This window comes from Panthera tigris, chromosome C1, assembly GCF_018350195.1.
Source record: "Panthera tigris isolate Pti1 chromosome C1, P.tigris_Pti1_mat1.1, whole genome shotgun sequence".
Lineage (NCBI taxonomy): Eukaryota > Metazoa > Chordata > Mammalia > Carnivora > Felidae > Panthera > Panthera tigris.
In genome coordinates, this window is record NC_056667.1 from 61,525,370 (window position 1) to 61,549,712 (window position 24,343).

The window sequence follows — 24,343 nt, forward strand, 5'->3', positions numbered from 1 at the left end:
GAGGGAAAAGATTGCTAAAAATAAGATCCATAGCTCCCTAAAATATCCAAAAGTGAGGCAGATGTTTTATAAAAATTGATATGCTTGTTTTTAACAATGAGCTACTTTTGCTATAAAAATAATACAATACTTTGAATTTAATACACCTTGAATATAAAATCATTTACATACACATTACAGATTTCTTGGCTAGTTTGCAACATCTAAAAAATATATTTAAGACTACTATGTTATTTACATAGTGTTTGTATTGCACTGGTGACTAATAGAAATGAGGAGACTTTTTTTTTCATATGGAATTAATATTAAGCTTGTGCTTCCTGATAAGGCATCACCCTGTCCAATTTTGCTTGGATGTTCAGATTTATCTTATTATACAAAAAGTCCAGCCAAAAGGGAGGTGAGAAAAACTATTTATGGAGTGGTGAGTATATGTCAGATGATTTGCACCCATTATCTCATTTAATCCTCATAACCTTTTATGAAGTAGGTTTTATTATCCCTTTATGACAGACGAGAAAATTGAGGCTCAGAGAAGGTAAGTATCTGCCAGAGAATATTATGACTAGAAAATCATGTATTAAATACCTACCCGATTCCAAATTCTGTGCTTTTTATATGTCTTCATGTTCTAATACCAAAATATTATGTCTGTGTTCTGCATGTTCTGTAACAGAACAGATGCAAGAACTCTTTGGACCATGCTTTCAGTCAAAATTGGTCAAAGGGATAATTGGCAGAACTGATATGTACAGTTACTGGTGTCCTCTTTCCCCATTAGGTCATGCTTGTTAAGGCTGACACCTTAGGCTAGTTTTCAAATCATTTTGCTACTCTGTGCACATAAATTGGAACCAACTATAATCAAAGGATGATTGTCACCTCTAGAGTCTCTATGACAAGTTCAGTGAAGTGAGTTAAAAGTATGTATCGAATCGTTTTATTTTGTATAACCCTGTGGCTACTACGAATAACATATTAATATTTTTATTCTATTCACTTTAAGCACATATTTATAAAAGAAACTTTCCCTTTACATGAGGAGTTCACTCTGGTTCTGAAATTTTTCTATGAAAAAATCACAGTGCTTTGCACTCAGTAGAAAGCATTCAATACATTTCTGTTATTGTTTTCGTGTGTGTGTGTGTATATACATATATATATATATACACACACACACACAAACATACACATGTAATACATATGTATACACATGTATGTATATATTCGGAACTCATCAATTCCTGTAAATGGTCACTTTGAAAAGAAACAATGAGACAGTTCAGACAATGGAACATTAAAAGTATAGTGTTATGGGTCCTACTTATAATGTGAATAATTAATGGTGCTTAGATCTTTTGCACTGAGTGGCAGCTTTTTATCCATTCAATTATTCAAGAAAGACTTATTAAGGACCTGCGTTGTATTGGCACTGGTAAAAACATAAAGATGACACCGACCCTTCCCTCCTTAAAGGAACTCTTTTGTAAGATATCTAGGTAATCAGAGGTGTGTCCATTACCATAATGCAATGTGATAAGTGCCATAAGACTGAAATGACAAGGAAACAGTGGAGATAGCAATGAACTTTGCCTTTGGTTCATAAGAAGTCTTCATAGATGGACTAACAGTTCGGCTAGATGAATAATGTATTTCTTTGAAGAAAATAATGATATTTAATTAAAGAATAAGGATTTGGGCAAGGTCATCTCAGAAAGAGGAAATAGTAAGATCCAGAGAACTACCTCTTCTAGAACTGAGTCTGGAAGGAAAAAACACTCAATACTTCACTTCAAAATACAGGATCCTAGCCATGTGTGAGTTGTTCCCACACCAAGCAGTTCTCCAAATCTTCTGCCAACACCAAGTGTGTGTCCTATAATTCAATTTAATTCTGATACTATCTACCTGGAATTAGTGTCAGATCCCACAGGTTAAGGGCTCAGGCCCACAAAACTGCCCACCCCCCACTTCAGATGCCAATCACAAGTCCAAGTTTTCACCTAAATCTCTCTGGACCCTTCTAAGTTCCCCCATTCAGTTGTCCTGCAGAATGCCTAGGGCCTATAGGTAAAACTGAAAGAAACTTGCAATATTTTTCCTCCTTTTATGAAAAAGAGCATCATAAGAAATATTTAATAATAGTACACTAGAAGTTTTATTCAACTTCTTATCTCGAAGGCCCAGATTTGGGAATCTCAGGATTTTATTGCCACATGTGCTTGTTTTTTATCACTTCCTTCTCTCTCCTTTCCTCGTTCTCCCTTCTTTGTCTCTTTAACACTCTTGTATACACACTAGCATCTGGAATAGCCTGGTGAATCAGGACTGTATTCATGTTCTAGGGTTGCCATAATAAAATACAACACACTGGGTGGCTTGAACACCAGAAATTTATTTTCTCACAATTCTTGAGGTTGGAAGTACAAGATCAAGATGTCAGTGGATTTGGTTTCTTCTCAGACACCTCTCCTTGGCTTGTAGATGGTCATATTCTTCTTATGCCTTTTCATGATTGTCCCTCGGTCTGTGTCATCTGTGTACTAATCTTCCTTTCTTATCAGAACAGCAGTAATATTGGATTAGGGCCCACCCTAATGATTCCATTTTAACTTAAATACCTCTTTAAATTGTACCCTTTTAAATACAGTTACACTGTGAAGTTATAAGGGTTGTAAGTTATAACATATTAATTTGTGGGGCACACAATTCAACCCATAAAAGAAGTCTTTTGTTTTCTTTATGTTGTATTTTTGCAGTGCTTGTACCTATGGTAAGAGCATTGACCTGGTTAAATTTCTTCTTGACCAGAATGTTATAAGCATCAACCACCAAGGAAGAGATGGGCACACAGGTAAGACATTAGTGAAACATAACCAGTTTTTGATGTATATCAATACTTAAGAATAGTGGGATGCTCAAGAGGGAAGGGAAAAGAGGGAGTGGTCAACCCTAATGAGGAGGGATATTTTATCAATGACATCATTTGGAATTGATGGTGCATGGTGATAATAAAAAGCAGACTGACTTTTGGTAAGTTTCATTATTGTGCTAAATTATCTACAGTTGATGTATCTATTATGATCTGTACCAGGAGAGACTGACCCCTTAGCCTGGCTTGCTGCTCAAGAAAAACACTTGTTTGGGGTCTTTGTTCTTGTAAAAGGATGCTAACACTTGTTCTTGGTAATTTCAGTGGATGTAGAAATACTAGAAATTGTGCTAAACATAAGGAAATCTGTCTAGAAGATCAACTAGAATAGGATACTTCTTTTGCTTGAAGTATGTCATGTTTGTTCAATAAGTAGAATTAAATTTTCATCAAAGAAATCTATCTTTGATTTATATCTCTGGCAAAAATGGTATGATGTGGTAATAACTATCTTTTGAAAATTGGGGTTCGGTTTGCCTCTTTTCTCCTTTCATACTTTCATTCTATTATAGGATTGCACTCTGCTTGCTACCATGGTCACATTCGCCTGGTTCAGTTCTTACTGGATAATGGAGCTGATATGAATCTGGTAGCTTGTGATCCCAGCAGATCTAGTGGTGAAAAAGATGAACAGACCTGTTTGATGTGGGCTTATGAAAAAGGTATATATTTTCACCATTGCATCTCTGTAGTGATACATTGAACTGTGTGCATAGATTATGTCAATGCATCAACAAGTCTTTTGCTTGTATGACTTGTGCACTCTGATTTCCTCTGTAGATTATATTTGAGACTTTGGGAACTTGATCAAAGAGTCCAATAGACCATCAGTAAGGCAGCCAACTCCTGGGCTGCAGGTGAGCTGAAGGCACTCTTGGTACTGGCACTTTAAAAAGAGAATGAGCTATAAAATTCTTAGGTATTATAGAAATAAAATTGTGATATGTAACAATAGTTACTTTTTTAGAGTAGACCTAGAACTACACTGTATCTTTTATATATGGGAATTTTTATGTGAATTCAAATTTCTTTTGATGAAATAAATACAAAGGAAAGGAATATTTATTACATCTAACCTTGCTGACAATGACTGATCTAGAAAAAGTAAGGGAGCCAACGATTAGTGAATACATATAAACTTACTTCAGCTCAAAATGATGAAACTTTGGGCTCTGATGTGAGAACACCTGGGTTTACATCAAACCATGTTCTTTGATCTTGGACAAGTCACCTATTCTTGCTGACGTTCACTTTCTTCATCTGAAACAAAAAGGGGAATTATCACAACTTCTTCACAAGACTGTACAGATTAAATGAGACGATGTAGGCAAATTGATTACAACACTGGCTAGCACATAGTAAGTACTAAGAATTGGTATTTCAGTAATGGTAACAGTAGTAATAGCAGTAGTTCATAAATAAAGGTGACAAAAATTAATTCTTCATTTAAGGGGAGAGGAAATTAGAAATAATCAACAATGGAGCAACCTCTTTGTCATTGCTTAATGATGTATATGTACCTCATAAGCAAGGTTTGCTTATACACATACTCTCCTATGGAGTTTAAATTTCCAGGTGAATAAATAAATAAATAAATAAATAAATAAATAAATAAATTCAGGTGAAATGAAATGGTATACATCATCATTGAAATCAGAGGGTTACAACTAAATACCTAACATATATCAAACTTTGCTGCCCACCTTTGCTGTCTTATTAGGATGTTTAAAGCACATAAAGAAGTGTTCTTATCTTTTTAAATGCTAGTAGAAGTCCATACTAAAAAAGAGAAATTGCTAAACTTGAAGATTTCTCAGGCTACCAATTTGACCTAAAAGGTTTTCTGCCTGAAATAGGACATTAAATTCTATTAATTAAAAGAGAGATGGGGTTTCATTGATAGAAATGGGGAGTTGTTGTAAGCACATAGAAAGAAAAGTATGAATCTGAAGACTGCTAGTGAAAAAATGATTATCGGAGTTACTTTAATAGAGAAAAGTGAACAGACATAGTATAATAAGAAATGAGTTATATGTAGGCCTGTTATGTTTTATACTTTTTATTTGGGTATAGTGCAAATATACATGTGTGCATGTGTGCACACACACAAATTTTCACATTATAGCTCGATGAATTTTCACAAACTGAACTCACATCCAGTACCCGGTATCCAGATGAAGAAACTGTACATGGCCAGCACTCGAAATATCCACTTACATTCTTTTCCAGTCATTCCCCAGAGAGGGTACCACTGCCTTCTTGGGGCATAAATTAGCTTTGCCTTTTTCTGTACTTTATAAATGGAACATTATGGTATGTACATTTTTTGATCTGACTTCTTTTGACCAACAATTTGTGAGATTCACTCATATTATTGCAGGCAGTTGTATATTGTTAATTCTTGTTATAATGTTTTGTTATATCACTATTCATTCTATTGCTTAGGGTCACCTGGATAATTTTCAGTTGGAGACTATTAGGAATACTTTTGCTATTAGCATTCACATACATGACTTTTGATGAATTTCTGAATGCATTTCTGTTAGTTATAATGACCTTGTAATTTGTATAAAATAAATTCCTGGTAGTCTGTATTTGAGTATCTCTTTGAAAATCCTACATATTCTGAAGCCTTAGGAGGCCTTACTAAGTTCTAGTTACTCAACACATTGCATTTATTCAAGTGATTCTCAGACAGTGTCTCTCAAGAAACTTGAATTTCAGAAAAAAGGCTGTTTACAAAGCATTAGTCTTCCGGAAGACAGCTCAGATATAGCTGCTGTAGGTAACTCTTCACAGGGTTTGGCTTTGTTTGTTTTTAGTTGATTGAGAGTGATAGTTGAAAACTGGTTTTAGTTTTAGTTTTTGTGGAATTCCACATTTTAAGAAACAATGAATCATTGTGTAAGTTCCCAACATTTTGTATTGAATGACAACAACAAAAATCTTTTAGCATAGAGGATTTACCCACTGGTCTCTGCAACATATGCCATACTTGTCACCCTTATTTGTTCAACTAATGTGATAGGCATCGGTGTTCCATTTCATTATTACTATGAATTTTAACAAACTGAATGTTAGTGCTCAGGAGACAGATGGGTGTTTTGCATATGTTCTAGAGCAGAACAAGTCAAAACCAACAAAATGAAAATTGTTGCTATTTTCTCTTGGTAGAAAAATGTTGGGTTGTTTTTGTGTGTTCAGGAAAGATTGAAATGACCTTGTTAAAATATTGTCAACAGTGCACTGTCCCTGTTTCCTTTGGATAAAGAAATGCATTCCTTTCTCCCTTAGGTAGGGAGTCACCAAATTGACTGATGTAGCAGACTAAGGATTTTCCTGAGAAACTTGGAGATGGAGTTGAGAAAACACTAAGGCTTCACTTGAAGTTCCTTCTCCATAGGATAGAGATGTTATATAAATGGTCCCATCGTGGTTTACCCAATACCTTATTCTCTCCTGGGAGAGATAAACCCGAAGGGAGCTTTATAACCAGGGTCTCTCTTGAAAAGGAGTACTCTTTGGATGCATCCAATTTGAATAGCTCATCCTAGTCTACCCTCTTAGTAGAAAACTGGGAGTTTTTTGCAACAACACCGATCTTTTCTAAGAAAAATTTTTTACCTGACACCAACAAAATTTTTAGCTTACCCTCTGCTATTCTGACATAGCAAATTCATTTCAGGGATGCTTTGGAGTTTTGTAAGAGTTATCAACTCTCTTTTGGAAATTCAGAAAAGAGTTCACTTACTATGGGTCCCTGTGGAATCAGATATGAAGAACTGTTTCCATTTACATAGCCCTTTTACCCTAAAGATATCAAAATCAATCTTGGAAATAATTTTCCCTGTGAACTTGATTCTACACAGAAGCCTACTGGTTAAGTTGCAATATTTCTCTGCTAGACTGCTCAGAGCTCTAATTTTACAATATTTAGAGTGTTTCCCCTCCTCTAGCCTGCCACCCTCCCTTCTTTTCTACTATTCCATCTAACAGTAGCGATAGCTGTCTCACTCACTTGGATTTGTTCTGCCCTTTCCCTGGGGTACAAAGGACTTGTATGAATCAATTTAAATTGGCCAGAAGAAATAGCCAGCAGCCTGCTTATGTTCAAATCCTCTGCCCTAATCACCAGTATGGAAAACCCATTGAAAAGACCTACACATAATCTTACATCCATTGCATTAAAGATGAAACTGCCGAATTGAAAAGATCTCAGCCAATTAGAATTGAACACATAGCTCAATAGTGTGTCTGGCAGTTAGATTTGAAAAGGCTGCCTTTGACAAAGAAAAGCACTTCTTTATGTCAGGCTGTTTAGGGTCAGAAAATAACCCAAACTAGAAACAGAACTAAAAACTTCTTATTTGCTTCAGTACTGACACCAGTTAAAGTAATTTACAGAGGCTCCTATCCCAATATCTAATTACACAGAATACAATATTTGTATACATCAGAACCACTCTAATTCACAGTGACAGGGAGCTGCAGTTGGAGAATTAGTGAGTAAGTGAGCAAAAACAATAAAAATCAAGGCTCCTGTACCATGATATATACTTTGTTCATTCCTTTTGACAAGTGTAGTATGGTGTGAATTATTTATAGTAAACGTACTATCGTGTACCCTCTAAAAGTAATAAAGTCTTACAGTTGTGAGTTTCTACAGTTTTCAGCCAGTAAAAAAAAATAACTAAAAGAAAAGAGTGGGGAGGAGTTGAAGGAAGAGTAGATTCATTAAGTTTTTTTGATAAATCTTCATCAGTGGGTTATAAGTTCCCAAGTTTCTTCTATATTGAATTCTTATTTGGAGTTTAGTTACTTAGTTTAGTGTGCTAGAGTAAATTATGGGTGGGGTAGAAGAAGGAAGAAACAAAAGATTTAGATGGTATTTCAAACTCTGTGTTCATTTTATGCATACTGGTTACCTTTCTACATGTTTAGTTACTCTCTCTTTTAAAAATAAATAAATAGAATAATATCAACTCTCGCTAGAATGGTCAGAACTTTCATTTTTGTAGGGGGATAGCACACTGAAATATTTTTTGAAACATAATAACTATGTAAAAAGCTGCATATACTAAAATGGATAGTAGAAGAGAACTTACATTCATTACATGCCTATTACACAAGCATATACATGCATGCATAATTAAATTATCAAGATAACCCTTTAAATTGGGATTACCTTTCTATTATAGATTAAAAGTTTGAGACTTAGAGCTGTTAAGTCACAATTGCCCAAACCACACAGCTCTTAAGTGGATAGCTGGTACCAAACAGAGTTCTGTCTTATGGCAGATTTCAAGCTCTTACCACCTTGCTCTAGAATCAGATAGATCTAAGTCCAAATTCCATCCTTAGTATTTAATGACTTTGGGCAAGTCATTTAACCATCTCTAAGTCTTAATCTTCAAATTTAAAATGAGTAAATTAATAACCACTTTACAGAATTCTGAAGTTTTGGGATAACATCTAAGTGTCAGGAACATAGCAGATTCTCAATAAAAATAATGATATTTGTTATTATTATATGTATAACAAAGATTCAGTCAAACTTCATATAACCCCCAAATCTCATAGTCTTTCCTAATTTACAACATGTTTTAGTGTCCAGTAAGAAATATGACATATTGACATATTAGAATCATTGAAGGGTTTATATCCCTGCCAAACACCACTAGACAAACCTGGAATATATAAACACATGTGTTGTTTTGTTGTGTTTATATTTATTTATGAATCAAGCAATACCATTTATCTTAAAACCTCAGGACTAAAGCAAGATCAAGGAGGTTTTGAAAATCACTAATCAAAATATTTAAAAAGTAACTTAAAAGCATTATTCTAATTTGTATGGTTGCATGAAGATATATTTTAAAACAATACTCTAAAACTTTAGCACAAATTTGCAAGTCCCCTTACTATAGCTGGGTTTCCCCCTCAGTCATGGACAAGTGTCAGAGGATTTGTAGCCATGTTTTCAAACCAGCATACCAACTAACATGCTGGGTCTTTTTACCTGGATATCTGACAAGTGTGAAAAACTCAGCAAGTCCAAAATTGAACTTAATATCTTTTTTGTCCTCATCAGTCAGTTTTCCTACCATATCTCTTATTCATTCTGTCATTAATGGCACCACCATCCACTCAGTCACTAAAGTCAGAAATCTGGATTGATGCTTGATGACTTTTTCTCCCTCAATCTGCCTTTCTTCATATCCATTCAATCAAAAATTCTCATCATTTTATTTCATAGGTACATTTTAATCCATCCTTTCTTCTTTATTTTTACTGTCATTGTTTTAGTTCATAACCTTTTCATCTTTCTTCTGATCCATTTTAATAGCCTCATAACTCCTTTTTTCTTTCTTTCTTTCTTTCTTTCTTTCTTTCTTTCTTTCTTTCTTTCCTTTTTTCTTTCTTTCTTTCTTTCTTTCTGTCTTCAGCATCTTTGATTCCATTTTTTAGCTATAGTCTTAAAGAAGTATTCAAGGTGTAAACAGGGCCATAGCATTCCCCAGCTTAAAATCTTTCAGTAACCCATTATTACCTATAGTAAAAGTTCCAGTGTATTTTCATGGCAAATCCTGTGCCCATGCCCTGTGCCCTCCTATCTCTCAAACCTCATGTCCAGTCACTCCTCTCACATGTGTGACCCCACATGCCGCAATCATCGTTACATTCACTGCATCACTAACATTGACTCGGGGTTCACTCTGTGCCAGGCATATTCAAAATATTTCATATGCATTAACTCACCATGTGTACACAATTACTCTGTAAGACAGTATGTATTCACGTGATAGTAATACAAAATACTTGTTCTTCCCATATATACCATGTTGTTCCATGTTTCCAAGCCTTTTCTCATACAGTCCTATCTCTACACCCTCCCCATCCTCTCTACCCTACTCCACGCTATCAATTTTTCATTTCTACCTAACTTTCAAAAGTCAGTTTACAGATCCTCTCTTCCTGAAAGTCTTCCCTGCCATTCCAGGCTAGCATACATGTCCTTTCATTATGTTTTATTAAACCTTATGTGCATCTCTATTTCTATATTTCCACTTCATATTGAAACACTGTGTCCCTTACCAAACTATAAACCTTTATTTTATTGTCAGCTGGAAAACTTTTTTGTTGTTTTTCTGAGATTTTATTTAAATTCAAGCTAGTTAACATATAGCATATAGTTTAGTATTGGTTTCAGGAGTAGAATGTAGAGATTCATCACTTACATATAACACCCAGGGCTCATCACAACTCCTTAACACCCATTACCCATTTAGCCCATCTCCCAGCCCTCTCCCCTCCATCAACTCTCAATTTGTTCTCTATCATTAAAAGTCTCTTGTGGTTTTCTCTCTCTCTGTTTTTACCTTATTTTACTTTTCCTTCCCTTCACCTATCTTCATCTGTTTTGTTTCTTAAATTCTACATATGACAAATTATAAACTTTTTGAGAGCAAACATTTGAGATATTATTTTTTGTCTTCCAAAAAGCTAATTCAATGACTGATTCCTAGTAGGTGCTCAATACATGTTTTTTGAAGTGGATTAGAGAATAAGCAGATATTTCAGTCATAACGTTCTGTTCTATGTCTCACTAAATAGCATCTGGTTTGTCATAATATAGTTGATGTTTTCAAGAATACCACTTATCACTATCTGTTGTCTATGTAGATATTTCTTTAAATGTTGTGGGTTTCTTATTATCTGTGCTTAAATTTTAATAGGCAGATGATTTTAAAGTGTGCTCTAAGTAAATCTCCTATTCCTATGCATTGGAATTGTGAAAATTTTCCCTCTGTCTCTAACACTGTTCTCCTCCCCTTTTGCGTAATCAACTCATATCCATCTTTCAAGTTCAGCTTAAAAGACAGTTGCTCAAGGAACTCTTTCCTGAATCCTCTAGCCTACTGTGAAATAACACTGCTATGCACATTCACAGCATTTGCTACCTTTTCCTTCCTAGAACTTGGCCAAATAAAATTTGAGTCAGCATTTATATAATTAATTTTTCTCTTTTCTACTAGAAATTGTTTATTACAAGATTGAGGACATTTATATTTCAACATTACATCTCTCATACCCAGTTCCATTCATTTATTCAAAAAAATATATTACATACTTAATATGTGATAGACACTGTGCTAGGAACTGAGGTGAAACAGTGAGTTAGACAGTATTCCCTTGCTCTTAGGAAGTTTGTATTTCTAGCAGAAGAGACAGGTCATAAGCAAGAAAACAAATAGAAACTATCAGATAATAAGTCCTATGAATAAAATTAAAAGGAAACACAACAGTGAGTAAAAAGTTTAGGACACTATTTAAAACTGAGAAGTCATGGAGGGCTTCCCTGGGAAGATGTTACTTGAGCTGGTATTTAATGGATGCCCAATAAATATCTATAGAAGGAAAAGTAAGGGGGGAAAAAGCCAAATAAGAAGAAGAGAAAAGGAGGAAAGAAGAATGCTAAGTGACTTGGTTTATATAGTGTTCTTTTGGCAAAAGCATTCGTGATTGTGGATTGTTATCTCAAAGTGAAGAAGGACTGACAGCATTCTTGTTTGAGCCTGGTGATTAAGGGACAAGAATATGGGGAGAAAGGGATGTGTGTACCCTTTCTTATGAAAGCATCTTTCAGATTTAAGTGATGAGATGGTGTAGCAAATCTTGAATTTTTCTTGCCTCTAATTTAAATGACAGTGTTTAGACCAGAACTGGCAGGAGGAAAAACAAACATCAGGAGCCATTCTCTGGTCCCACTTTTCAATGCTTTTGGAAGATGAGTTTTTAACATGCAGGCAAGGGGAGATAACAAAATTGAGCAAAGTCTCATCTATACCATTACTGTGAAAGTTTTCTTCTTTGAGGCAGTCCAAAGAAAGGCTGAGACTGCTCCTTTGATCACCTGGGCATTTTGGACATGTGAAGTCAATAAGAATTCCTTAGCTTACGTAATCAAGACCCAATCCCTATGTTCTCCACCTCAGACCCAGGGGGCTTCAGAGTCACAACATCTGGGAGAAGATCTTAGTACCAGTGTCGTTTACTGTTAATCTTCAGACCTAGTACTTAAAATAATTTTTCATAGCAATAAACAGCATCTGTTATTCGTAAGACGAAGTGGTGGGGGTGGAGACACAACTTTATAGGGATATAATAAGATGGGTCCTTTTCCTTCTTGAATAATTAGGAACCCTCTGTTACATATATGACCATGACATACATAGTAAACTGTCTATGTAACAGCCCTTTGAATGGACGTGTAGCCTTACACAACAACCTAGATTTTAAGATACAGATATTCAGAAAGCTGAAAGCAAAGCAATTTGGGGTTGGGAGAAATAGCTCCCAAGTTTAAGGGAAGCAACAGGAGATGAATTAAAGGGAAAACATGGAATTTGAATGGTACAGACAGACTGGAAGAGTGGGGCGCAAGATATGAAAGACACTCCAAGCTGGCAAAAACCTTCATGGGCTCCAGTGAGTAATTCTCCGAATGTGCAAAGCATTATTATAACTGCATTAGGCTAATAGCATAGCAACCTCCTGTTTTGGGTAAAATACTTGGATGTAGATAGTAAATTCTTAGATATGGGAAAACATTTTATTTAATTGGTGGAAGTTTGATTATCTCTGGATGTGTTCCATTAGTGTGCCTTGGTTATCTGGGTATATCCATTATCAGGAGTTTGCCTTAACAAGTCCATTTAGTGAGTTCCATCAAGGCACTTTTCTACTTAACTCCTTGTGCCCAAGTATCAGGGAGCTGGGCCCTAGTGGTTTTCAGGTTTCTTTGCATACACTTTGGTAGTTTGTCAGAGCTGTGATAGCAGTGGAGAATTTCCCATACATGTGCGCCTCAGCCCATAGTTAGCAGGAGGTGGGAAATCAGGCGGAGATGCCTTCCAGAGCCAAGGGGCCTCTTGGCATTTCCCTGGCAGCCTCGTGCTTATCATCAGCCAGAACCCAGGCACTCATTAGGCTCTTGATGAAAAGCATCCCAAAGAAAATGCCAGCAAATTGTGCCACTGTGCTGGCAGGAAATTAAAACTGCTCAGAGCAAGTGGAGCCAAGAGAGCTGTTGAAATGAAAGGTAACATCAAGGGTGTGATCACGGACTTACACAGACGGTCAGGATTCAAGATGCGGCTTTCTGCTTCACTAGGGAAAGCAGGAGGCCCTCTCCCTCTCTGCTGTCAGCCACAGTCAGTCCAACAGAGAGGCTGAGACAGGCAGGGATGTGGGCTTTGTGAATTAAGCTTTGTTATGCTTGGGTAAATGCTTGGGGTTTAGGTTGTTTTATTTTTCCCAAAGGAAAAACGGAAATAAGGTAATTTGTTTTGTTTTGTTTTGTTTTGTTGTTTTTCTTGGTCCCAAACACGTAAAGACCAAATTAAGTAAAAGAACAACTTAAAGCAACACAGGTCCTATTAAAGTGGGGGCAGAAAGCATAGACAGGAGCAGACAAACCTCAGAACCTATGAATCTAGCAGCAGGACAGATGAAGGGGAATTTTAATTCCAGATAACTTTTTGTTGGTTGTGCTACTTCTATCTTGAGATTAAAATGACCATCAGCCCTGGGAAAGAAAGGGAGGTGCACAACAGGAAGCAGTACCAACACGCAAACAGAGCACACTGAAATTTTCATCATATTGGGAGTGGTGGCAGAGTAATGCCCCCCAAAACTGTCCAGGGCCTATTTCCTGAAGTTTATGAGTATGCCGCCTTACATGGGAAAGGGGAATTAAGGCTGCTAATTAGCTGACTTTTAGAGAAAGACTATCCTGGATTATCCCAGTGAGCTCTGTGTAATAGCAGGGGTCCTTAAATGCAGAAGAGGGAGGCAGAAGCAGAGGTCAGAGTGATGTGGAGTGAGAATGATTCAGCCAGCCATTGCTAGCTTTGAAAATCTAAAAGGGGGGCCACAGCAAGGAATGTCAGTGGTCTTTCAAGGCTGGAAAAAGCAACAAAATTGACCTTCCTCAAGAACCTCTAGAAAGGAATGAAGCTTGCCAACACCTTGCTTTAGCCCATTGAGAGCTATGTCGGACTTCTGACTACCAGAGCTAGAAAATAATACAGTTGTGTTGTTTAAGCCACGAAGTTTGCAGTAATTAACAATAGCAGCAATAGAAATGGAATATATTGATGTTTAGAAAATTTATCTGAAGTTCCATAAAGGAGTTTCCAAGTTCATTTACAATTCTTGGGGCTAAACAGTAAGGCAAAAAGCAGTGAAAAGATCTGAGAGGCGTATTTATATCTTAAAATTGTTAGGCCTATCACATGCATTATCTCAATCTTTACAACAGCCTTACGAGGGTGTATCATAGTTCTAACCTGTAAATAAGGATCTTTTTTAAAAGGTAAAACAAGTCATGTCCTTCTACTAATTAAAATCCTTCAGGGGCACATAGGTGGCTCAGTCAGTTAAGCATCAGACCCTTGATTTCGGCTCGGGTCATTATCTCACAGTCGTGAGATGGAGCCCCACATCAGACTCCTGGTGAGTGGAGCCTGCTTGGGATTCTCTCTCTCTCCCTCTCTCTCTCTGCTCCACCCCTGCTCACTCGCTTACATTCTCTCTCACTCAAAATAAATAAATAAACGTTAAAAAAAATCCTCAAGTGTTCCCCATTTCACCTACATTAAAATCCAAACTCTGTCGTAAAATCCAAAACTCCACATCAGTAGCATCAAAGTGTGGACTCCTAATCAGCATCACTTGGGACTTTGTCAGAAAAGCAACTCTCAGGTCCCACTGTAGACCTTTCAGTCAGAATCTCTGGGGGCAGGGCTCAGGAATCTGTGGTTTAACATGCTCTCCAAGTGATGCTTAAACACACTAAAAAGTTTGTGAAGCACTACCTGACGTGATGTGCACTCATCTGTTTCTCCAGCCAAGTCTGGAACCACTCTCATCCTTGCCTGTGATGCTCTGGCCACACTGGCCTTCTTTCATTTCTGAAGGTGTCACATTTGCTCCCATCTTGGAGCTTTACATTATCTGTTCCTTCTGCCTACTAGTCTCTTTAGAAATTTGCCTATTGGCTAATGCCATTCGGGTTCTGAGGTTTCCCTGATTGTGATCACGGGAGAATCCAAAGAAAAAGTGGGAATAGGACTGGCTCCTCATTATTTCGTTATAACCTATGTCTGTGATTTGAGAAAATTATAGATCTACCAGTCACAAATTGAAATCTACGGATAAGAAAATGAACACCAGTTGTTAACTCGGTAGATTTAAGTTTTGCTACAAATTTTATTAATCGTCATCACAATGTTGTTTTTCTTGAAGAAGCTGGTGTTGAGATATTACATTTGGAAAAGTTTTTTTTTTTAATGTTTATTTTGTTTATTTTTGAGAGAGAGAGAGAGAGAGAGAGAGAGAGAGCAGGGGAGGGACAGAAAGAGAGGGAAACAGAGAATTCAAAGCAGGCTGTGGGCTGCCAGCACAGAGTTACAACACCTGGTTTGAACTCACAAACAATGAGATCCTGACTTGAGCTGAAGTCGTTCGCTTAACCAACTGAGCCACCCAGGTGCCCCAGAAAAAGCTTTTAATGCTACTTAGTATCTTAATTACTCCATCTCATGATCTTGCATGCTCTATTAAAATCTTTTTCTCTTTTTGAAGGGGGATTTGGTAAGCAGACATAACTCTCAGCATATACTGTATACATTAGCTAGGTGTTTTCTGAATCAATGTTAACTATGAACCCTCTGTGATGCATAAGCACTTCTGCTTTCTCAATTCCTAAAGTGTACCATTTTTACAATGAGTTCTGTTGCATTTCACAAGTCTTTTGGCAGGGTCTTTAAGGCTGACTTTATTTTTCTCTTGTATAAATTAGCTTCAGTAGATTATTTTTATAGTTAAAACATAATACAATATCAAAAAGTTTAGTTCTATTTAAAATCATTGGTCTACTCAGAGGAGCATTTAGCATTTTTTATCTTACACAATAAGTACCTATTACAATTAATAACACCCCCCCCTGCCTAATTTTGGTGGTGTTATGTAGTAGAAATTTATTTCTCGGTTTTGTAAAAGTCTAGTGTGGGCATTTCTGGTCAGTAGATGGCTTTCTTCCATCTCCCATCTCCCAACCATCTGCATCCAGCCAGCAGATAGGAAGAGTAGAGAAGGTCTTTTTCTAAAAGCCCAGAGTTGGAAGCAGCATCACTTTTGCTCATGTTCCCTTGGTGAGAATTTCTCTCAAGGCCATAACTAGATGCAGGGATGACAGGGCACTGACCTCCCGGGGTGGACAGCCATTCCCAGTGACAAAATCACTACATGAATGGGGAGTACAAATATTGATAGCAAGCCAGCCAGCTGTCTCCTGTCACAAAAACCTATGTAAATTATCTTAGGGCCATGTTATATACTGCAGTTGCCAATGAAATGTAATGTTCAATCAAAGCAAACTCATCCCTCTTTCCTGGTTACCATATGTGCTTTTCACCCTTTTAATGGTGCCCTTAGCACCTCATATTTCCTCATTTAAAAATTCTCATCATTATTCAACTACACTAAGCTTCTTGGGGATAGGACCAGAGTCACTTTTCTTTGTATATCCCCCACCCAATATAGTGCTTAACATAGAGTCTCACATGTAGTAGAGTCTCAGTGAATTATTTTGACTGACTGAATGAATGAAAGTACTACATTCCTATTGCAGTATATTATCTCTTAAGATAGAGCCTGTGCTTCAAGCTGTCTCTAGTCACTTTTGAGTTATATGGTGAGCTGAATAAATCAAACAGAAGTTAAGACTCTTTGTCCTTTTTGTCTTTTCATGAAGGACATGATCCGATTGTCACACTCCTGAAGCATTATAAGAGACCACAGGATGAATTGCCCTGTAATGAATATTCTCAGCCTGGAGGAGGTATCACTTTCTTACTCAGTTTTTGTTGTTAGTACAATATTGTGCCCAAAGGTAAACCTTTTTTTTTTTTTTAATGAAATTTATTGTCAAATTGGTTTCCATACAACACCCGGTGCTCATCCCAACAGGTGCCCTCCTCAATACCCATCACGCACCCCCCTCCTCCAACCCCCCATCAACCCTCAGTTCATTCTCAGTTTTTAAGACTCTTATGGTTTCGCTCCCTCCCTCTCTAACCTCTTTTTTCTTTCCTTCCCCTTCCCCATGGTCTTCTGTTAAGTTTCTCAGGATCCACATAAGAGTGAAAACATATGGTATCTGTCTTTCTCTGTATGACTTATCTCATTTGTTTCTATTACTATTATATTCTGGGGTTAGAGAGGAGGGCATGTCAGATTAGCTTTATTTTAAGAAAACTTATGTCTGGGTGAGGCTGAAAATAAAGAAGCCTTCACTTGGGGCACCTGGGTGGTTCAGTTGGTTGAGCATCCAAGTCTTGATTTTTGGCTCAGGTTATGATTTCATGGTTTGTGAGATCAAGCCCAGCATCTGGCTCTATGCTGATGGTGTAGGGCCTGCTTGAGATTCTCCCTCTCTCTCTGCCCCTGCCGCACTCACGCTCTCTCCTTCTCTCAAAATAAATATACTTAAAACCAGAAGGAAGCCTTCATTTAAGCTGTTTTTCTAATTTACCAATCTGCAGTTCCTTCAGGTTTAACTAACATTCCCTGGACTGGGTTTCTATGAGGCTTATGCATGACTAGGAAGGCCTGGGTGAGCTGAGAGCAGTCATGTTCCATTTTAGTAATCTATTAAGGCAGGCCAGAGAATATCATACCCAGACACAAATTAAATCTGTTGGAGTCTGCTAGACCTTGTTTTTTTTGTTTTTAATCTTTTTGTGTTCTCTCTAAATAAACACTCACTGTGCAGTTTCAGTATACAGAGAAAGACCTGGGTTAAAGCTATATTCTCACTTGGTTTTCTTAGCAAATTTCTTTTGTCACCTGCTTCTTTTTATAATGTTTAATGTTTGTGTAGAAAAAAATGATGGCTACCTTCAACTCTATAATCTAATTTGATTTCTAGATGGCTCCTATGTGTCTCTTCCATCTCCCTTGGGGAAGATTAAAAGCATGACAAAAGGTATTTCAATATGGGACAATTGTTACACTTTATCACTCAGGATAACAATTGGCTTACATATAATAACTTTCTATTTTGTTTCACATATACATGATGACTATTTTGCATGCATAAATAGTATTACCAACAAGCCATTCTTCCCACAGTTAATCTTACCTCTGTACTATTTTTCATGTGGCATCTTGCTTCATGAAGGTATAACAGTGAGAATTTCTTAAGTATTAAAGAAAGATCAAGTTCTTAAAGACATTTGTACTTTCAATGAAATCTAAATTACCAATGTTAATATCTTTGAGGAGAATTGGGAATAGGTTTGCCATAGGAAAATAAATTTGAACAAAGAAGTTATTTTTCAAAAGACCCCAAATAAGTAATACCTTGGAAAATTCTTGTGTGGATGCTGCACATAGAAATAAATAGCATTGAATCAGGAAAATTTTTCAAATATATAATTCAACTATAAATTTATATGTAACTAGAATTTGAAGTTTTTTTAAAAAATTATCTTTGGTTTGGGATGTTTCCTCTGAATGATTCACATACTTATTTTTTGACATCTAACTGGCATCCCTTTGAGATTTAGCTGATGGATATTTGGCTAAGCCTACTGTGGTAGGCTTCTGGGGTTGACCAGATAAAACTCCTTATCATGATGTGATACGAACTGTACTCCGGGGTTGCCATGTCAGGCAGACAAGCCAGTTATTGATCAGATTAGGAATAAACCCTTAGCCCTGATAACAAAGGTCAGAGAACAGAGACAGAAAACTAACATGACTTTAATTCAGGGAATAGGGATCATTTGTGATAAGGTTTTAGTATCTCCAAAGAGTCAACTGTATTTGGAAAATTAGATGTTACTGGGGAATGACATTTTTCGTTAAGTAAAGCATGTATGTAAATCATGTGGACACATCCATGTGTGCTTTTTAATCTTAAAAAAAATAATAACAATTCCTATTTGCAGAGAAGGCAGATGTCCTCCTCCTAAGGGCTGGATTACCCTCACATTTCCATCTTCAACTCTCAGAAATTGAGTTCCATGAGATTATCGGCTCAGGTAACCTAAGAAAACACTAGTCTGCTGTTAGTTTCAAGAGCTCAAGATAATATGTGTTTATTCATTTCTCTTAAACAATTTTAGGTTCTTTTGGGAAAGTATATAAAGGACGGTGCAGAAATAAAATAGTGGCTATAAAACGGTAAGCGAGCAAATGAGAAAATTTAGTATCAGACTGGAGTTGTGAACTTTAAGAAGCATATGCATGGCAAGCCCCTTGTTTTGATCCATCTGTTGACTGAGGATTCCCCACTCCTGCCATTTGCAGTTACCGAGCCAACACCTACTGCTCCAAATCAGACGTGGATATGTTTTGCCGAGAGGTGTCCATTCTCTGCCGGCTCAATCATCCATGTGTAATTCAGTTTGTGGGTGCTTGCTTGAATGATCCCAGCCAGTTCGCCATTGTCACCCAGTACATATCAGGGGGTTCTCTATTCTCCCTCCTTCATGAACAGAAGAGGTATGGTTCTCTTGTTCTGACTTATCCTTTTAAGTGTCATTGGAATTATCCTTGCAACACCTCAGAGACTTTCTGCTTGGGTGAACCTTTACCTTCTGACATCTCTGAATGCTAGGAAAGGTAGCATTTTAAAGATGGCTAATAATTTATGCCCAAGAATTATGTTTTAATGAATAGAAATATTTCTGGACTTTCTTAACAGGAATTCAGTTGAAGATAACAAATCCAAGGAATTTAAATTAGCAACTGAAGCTTACACTAATTAAGTTAATATGACATACCAATAAAGCAGATATATGTAAGCTCAGAATAAAATAATTATCAGGGGTCCAAGCATTTATGCTTTGAAGTTAAAAAAGAATAGCCCTGCACAATCAATTCTAATTTACTTCCTAGATATATGCATACAATAATCAGAGTGTGGTTTCTCTCAGTTATTAAAATAGAATCAATTTTATATTATTATAAAAAATTAAGTATAATATTATAAATATTATAAACTCAAGTAAAATATTTTAAATATGTGGAGTTGATATCTAAACTGATTTATAATTAAGCATTTTCTGATGTGGAAACCTATTTTTCCAGATTTTTTTGAATTTTTAGCTTAACCTTCAATAAAGCAAAAAAGGCTGAAAGATACACAGAATAACAAATCACACACACACCATTGATTTCTTTTAGAAAGATGTGTTATTGGCTTTGACCATTTCATTCTCACTAAATCTTTTTTTTTTTAATTCTAGGATTCTTGATTTGCAGTCTAAATTAATTATTGCAGTAGATGTTGCCAAAGGTATGGAGTACCTTCACAACCTGACACAGCCAATTATACACCGTGACTTAAACAGGTATTCCCCCCACCTCAAATAATGAACATAGGATTGTGTAACTAACTGGGAGTTTAAGACAGATTTAAGTGTCTCTTCACTGCAGATACAGTGCAAATCAGCACTGTGAAGATACAGTGCAAATCAGTTTTCTTCTTTGTGGGTAAGGGGAAAGGCTACTTTAAGGCTAGGTGATAGAAAGTTTTGTCATTGTCTTTTACAGAAATAGAAAGCTATATAACTGCCTCTCAGGGATCTTTCAAATCTATGAGAAATGGCCACAAAGAGAATGATGTCTGTAAGATTCACCAGCTAGCTTGTTCTCAAGTCAATAAAGTCAGATCAAAAATTTAGGTCAAAGACTATTATAGCAGGTCTCATACAAAGTCAGGTATTATAAGAGGTCCTGATTTAAATTACCTACTTTTGTGCTACCATTCTGGTATTTTTCTAATAGTAAATTCAGCCAAAAACACAGCAGCTCATTTACCTAGTTTTCATGTGAAGTTATTTTCGTGTGGGTCAGAGACTTGAAACAAATACGGAATTATAGTATTCTAGGGGTAAAACCCCAAGGGATTTCAAAAAAACTCTAAAAAAATTTTTTTTTAATATTTACTTATTTCTGAGACAGAGAGAGACAGAGCATGAGTGGGGCGGGGCAGAGAGAGAGGGAGACACAGAATCAGAAGCAGGCTCCAGGCTCTGAGCTGTCAGCACAGAGCCCAACACGAGGCTCGAACTCACAAACCGTGAGATCAGGACCTGAGCCAAAGTCGGTCGCTCAACCGACTGAGCCACCCAGGCACCCCTCAAAAAAACTTTTTAAACAGTGAAAGCTTTCTAAGCAAAGTCTTACAAGAAGGCCAATATACAAAATGTAGCAGCTTTAGTTGAAGGCAGAATGCAGAGTACAGAAATCTGTTCACTTACCATTTTCTACTGCCCAGGAGGGAGATCCCCAGGCCACGTCTGTGGAGTCCCAAAAGAGCTGTGGAGAAGAGCTGGACAACCACTGATCTAGTTTATGAAATGAGTCAGATTATTCAAAGGCAATAATTTTCATTGAATGATTATCAATAACATTCATATAGATCCCATACATAATCTTTTGTATAAAGTCCACAATTCTGAGACTACTAAAAAGTAATCACTCCATTCAGCCTTTTGTTCAACAACTATTTGGGGATCTACTATGTTTGAAGCCTTTATACTTGGCCCATTAGAGCTTATGATGTGAAGCTGCCATATACTCCATTCTCAAGGGCTTTTCACAGTTTTAGTAAAGCAGAGAAACACTTACCTAAGTATGTTTTAGGTATAAAGTAACAAGTTCCATAAGAGAGACATTTTAAAATTCAATAAAATTGCAGAAAGAAGAATATTAACTACTTCTGAGGAATTTAGAAACATCTTCATGAAAGAAGGGACATTTGAACTTGGCTCCAAAGGATGGGTAGAATTTGGGAGAGTAGACTAGGCTTAGAGAAAACATTAAGAAAATAGAGATTAGAATGTTAAAGGCATATACAGGAACAATGAGTAGTTTATCTTTAGTGGATGAAGTGTCTATGAATGTATGTAATATGTGTAATGTAGGAAGCATATGATTGGGAAAGAAATTCAGGAAGATAAATTGGAACAATAGCACAGAAATCAGTGAATCCTAGACTTTAGGTAGTTTAGACTTTGTTCTGTAAGAAAGTAGGCAGTGCAAATGGTTGAGCTAGGAATCAGAAGTTTGGAACTGTGTTATGCAATAATTAATCTAGCATCATTGGAAAAGATCAACTTGATGGGAAAGTCAAGAAACTGATGAAGCAGTAGTTGCAGTAATCTAACTGAGAAGTAATGAAAAGCAGAATTTTACTAGTGGCAGTGGAAATGAAAGGGAGGACATATTAAGGATAGGGGAGATGAAATAAATTAGATATGAGAGTGAATCTTAGATATTAGAAGTAAATGTGTGTGAGATTTAATCCATTTAAAATGACTAGTTTTCATACAAAGGTCATTTCTTTGTTGTTATTAGGTTTTTGGGGTTTTTTTTTTACCTCTCTTTTAAAAACATTTATGTTAATAAATATTTTTTTCTTTGAGTTTCAGTAAAAATATTTAGGAAATAGATTTAAGTGATAAGTTAGCATAATATAAACTGATGATTTGTGAGTTTTAGGAGTGTTATCTTATCATCACAACCATTTTGGATGTGGTATTAAAACAAATGAGTGATCATCGAAAGTTTTGTCTAGCTGTAACTCTTCAATTATGGGACAATTGAATGTGTATTCTGTTGCCCTGTGAGTAAATGCAAGTTGTTACCACCAGGTTGTAAAGCAGGACCAAAAATATAAATGATGATTAAAAGTAGAAATAGAACATTTACTGTGTAACAGATATGTTTATATTTACAATTTTTCTGTTTCTAATAATTCAAATGCTTTAAATCATACCAAAAAGTCTTCAAATTTTATAAAACACTGTTTCATAGGTGCACCCAATATAATAGAGTCCCAAACTATTGCATTTATTATTTGTGAACTAGTTTTTACTAATCTTAATCTGCCAACAATAAAACATTCAGTTTTTCAGATTAATGCAGATATAACACTGTATATTGCTCAAAAGAGTATAAGTCTTTCTGCTTAGAGGGCTTACTACACTATGGTTGGGTACATAGAACACGTGCCCAGGAAACAATTTATTTCCCATGTAAGGTATAAAATTACTAGGAACCAAAATGATTAAGTGGCAATTTTACTGGAAATCAAAGGATTTCGAGTAAGTCAAAGATCAAAGTAGAGTGGAAAGCTTCCTGGAGGATGTAGGGCTAAAGCTGGACTTTGAAGAATAGGCGTGTATCTTCCCTCAGTGTTCTCACAGCATACTAACCCTTGCATGTCTACAATGCTTCTGAAGTCCCACTGAAAGAGGTAAAAGGAAAGATGCCCATCAGAGTGAGGAACTCGGACATGTTTGAGTTTTTGTATTGAAATGACCTGTTTACATTTTTCTTTTTCCCACTAATCTGGGTGTGTCAGGGCTTCAAGAGCAAGGATCCTTTTCTCTTTATCACAGAGATGTTCAATCAATGCGTTTTTAACTGAACCAAGTTCTAGGGGCGTTTTGGTGAATAGCGTTTCAGGAAGCAATGGCATAGTTGGTACAAGTATGGCTACTTTTAGGTAGTCTAATTTTCCCAATACTTTTTTATGGTGCAGAGTAAAGAGGCTGTTTGAGCTTATTGATCAGCTTACAGAGAGGGGACACTTCTGTCTTTGGTTTTGTGGTTGTTGATTTATATGAGTGAGAGGAAGGAACTCTGCCTTTCCTTTGGCAAGCTTCTCACCATACAGGTCTGGAAGTTAATTTTGATCTTTAAGTATGTACTAAGGAGAAGTTGTAGGAATGAGTAAGGAAGTGGTTCTTTCCAATGATGATGATTAGAATGATGATAATACCCACCATTTATTTACCACTCACAATGTGAAAGGAGGTCATGTATGCTCAGTTAATCTCACGACAATTCTATAACATACCTATTATTATCTCCACTTTACTGATAAGGAAACTAATTCCAAGGTGACATCCATAACATACAGTATTTTTAACATTATATTATGCTGTCCCAAGAACAACAACAAAACCAAGTCAGAACAGAGAGATAGACAGAGGTTGATGGTACTAAATAAGCATCATCAGCATTTACCAACTTTGCTTTTTGTGTTTCCTGTGACCCAAATAATTTCTCATATCATCTCCTTGTGTTTCTGTGTCCCTGCTTTATTTCTTCTTTTACAACCCATGTTCTTTTCGTGTGGAACAGAAAATCTATATAATATGTTTCCTTTGGTCTATAGTGTTTAAATATTTTTTAAAAATTTTTAATATTTATTCATTTTTGAGAGAAAAAGAGAGAAAGAGCCCGAGCAAGCGAGGGGCAGAGAGAGAGAGAGAGACAGACACAGAATCTGAAACAGGCTCCACACTATGAGCTGTCAGTACA

General features: G+C 36.4%; 1 protein-coding gene across 2 annotated transcripts in view; it reads left to right on the top strand.

The window, feature by feature from the left end:
• The window catches only part of LOC102964317 (serine/threonine-protein kinase TNNI3K), a 288,998-nt gene that overhangs the window by 103,853 nt on the left and 160,802 nt on the right, over positions 1-24,343 (top strand). For both annotated transcript variants that reach the window (XM_042997580.1, XM_042997581.1), the window contains exons 11-18: positions 2,760-2,854; positions 3,445-3,594; positions 16,752-16,838; positions 17,928-17,984; positions 18,952-19,044; positions 19,129-19,186; positions 19,313-19,507; positions 20,254-20,358. In XM_042997580.1, the coding sequence (XP_042853514.1) occupies positions 2,760-2,854; positions 3,445-3,594; positions 16,752-16,838; positions 17,928-17,984; positions 18,952-19,044; positions 19,129-19,186; positions 19,313-19,507; positions 20,254-20,358 (840 nt within the window). The remainder of the gene's footprint in view (positions 1-2,759; positions 2,855-3,444; positions 3,595-16,751; positions 16,839-17,927; positions 17,985-18,951; positions 19,045-19,128; positions 19,187-19,312; positions 19,508-20,253; positions 20,359-24,343) is intronic.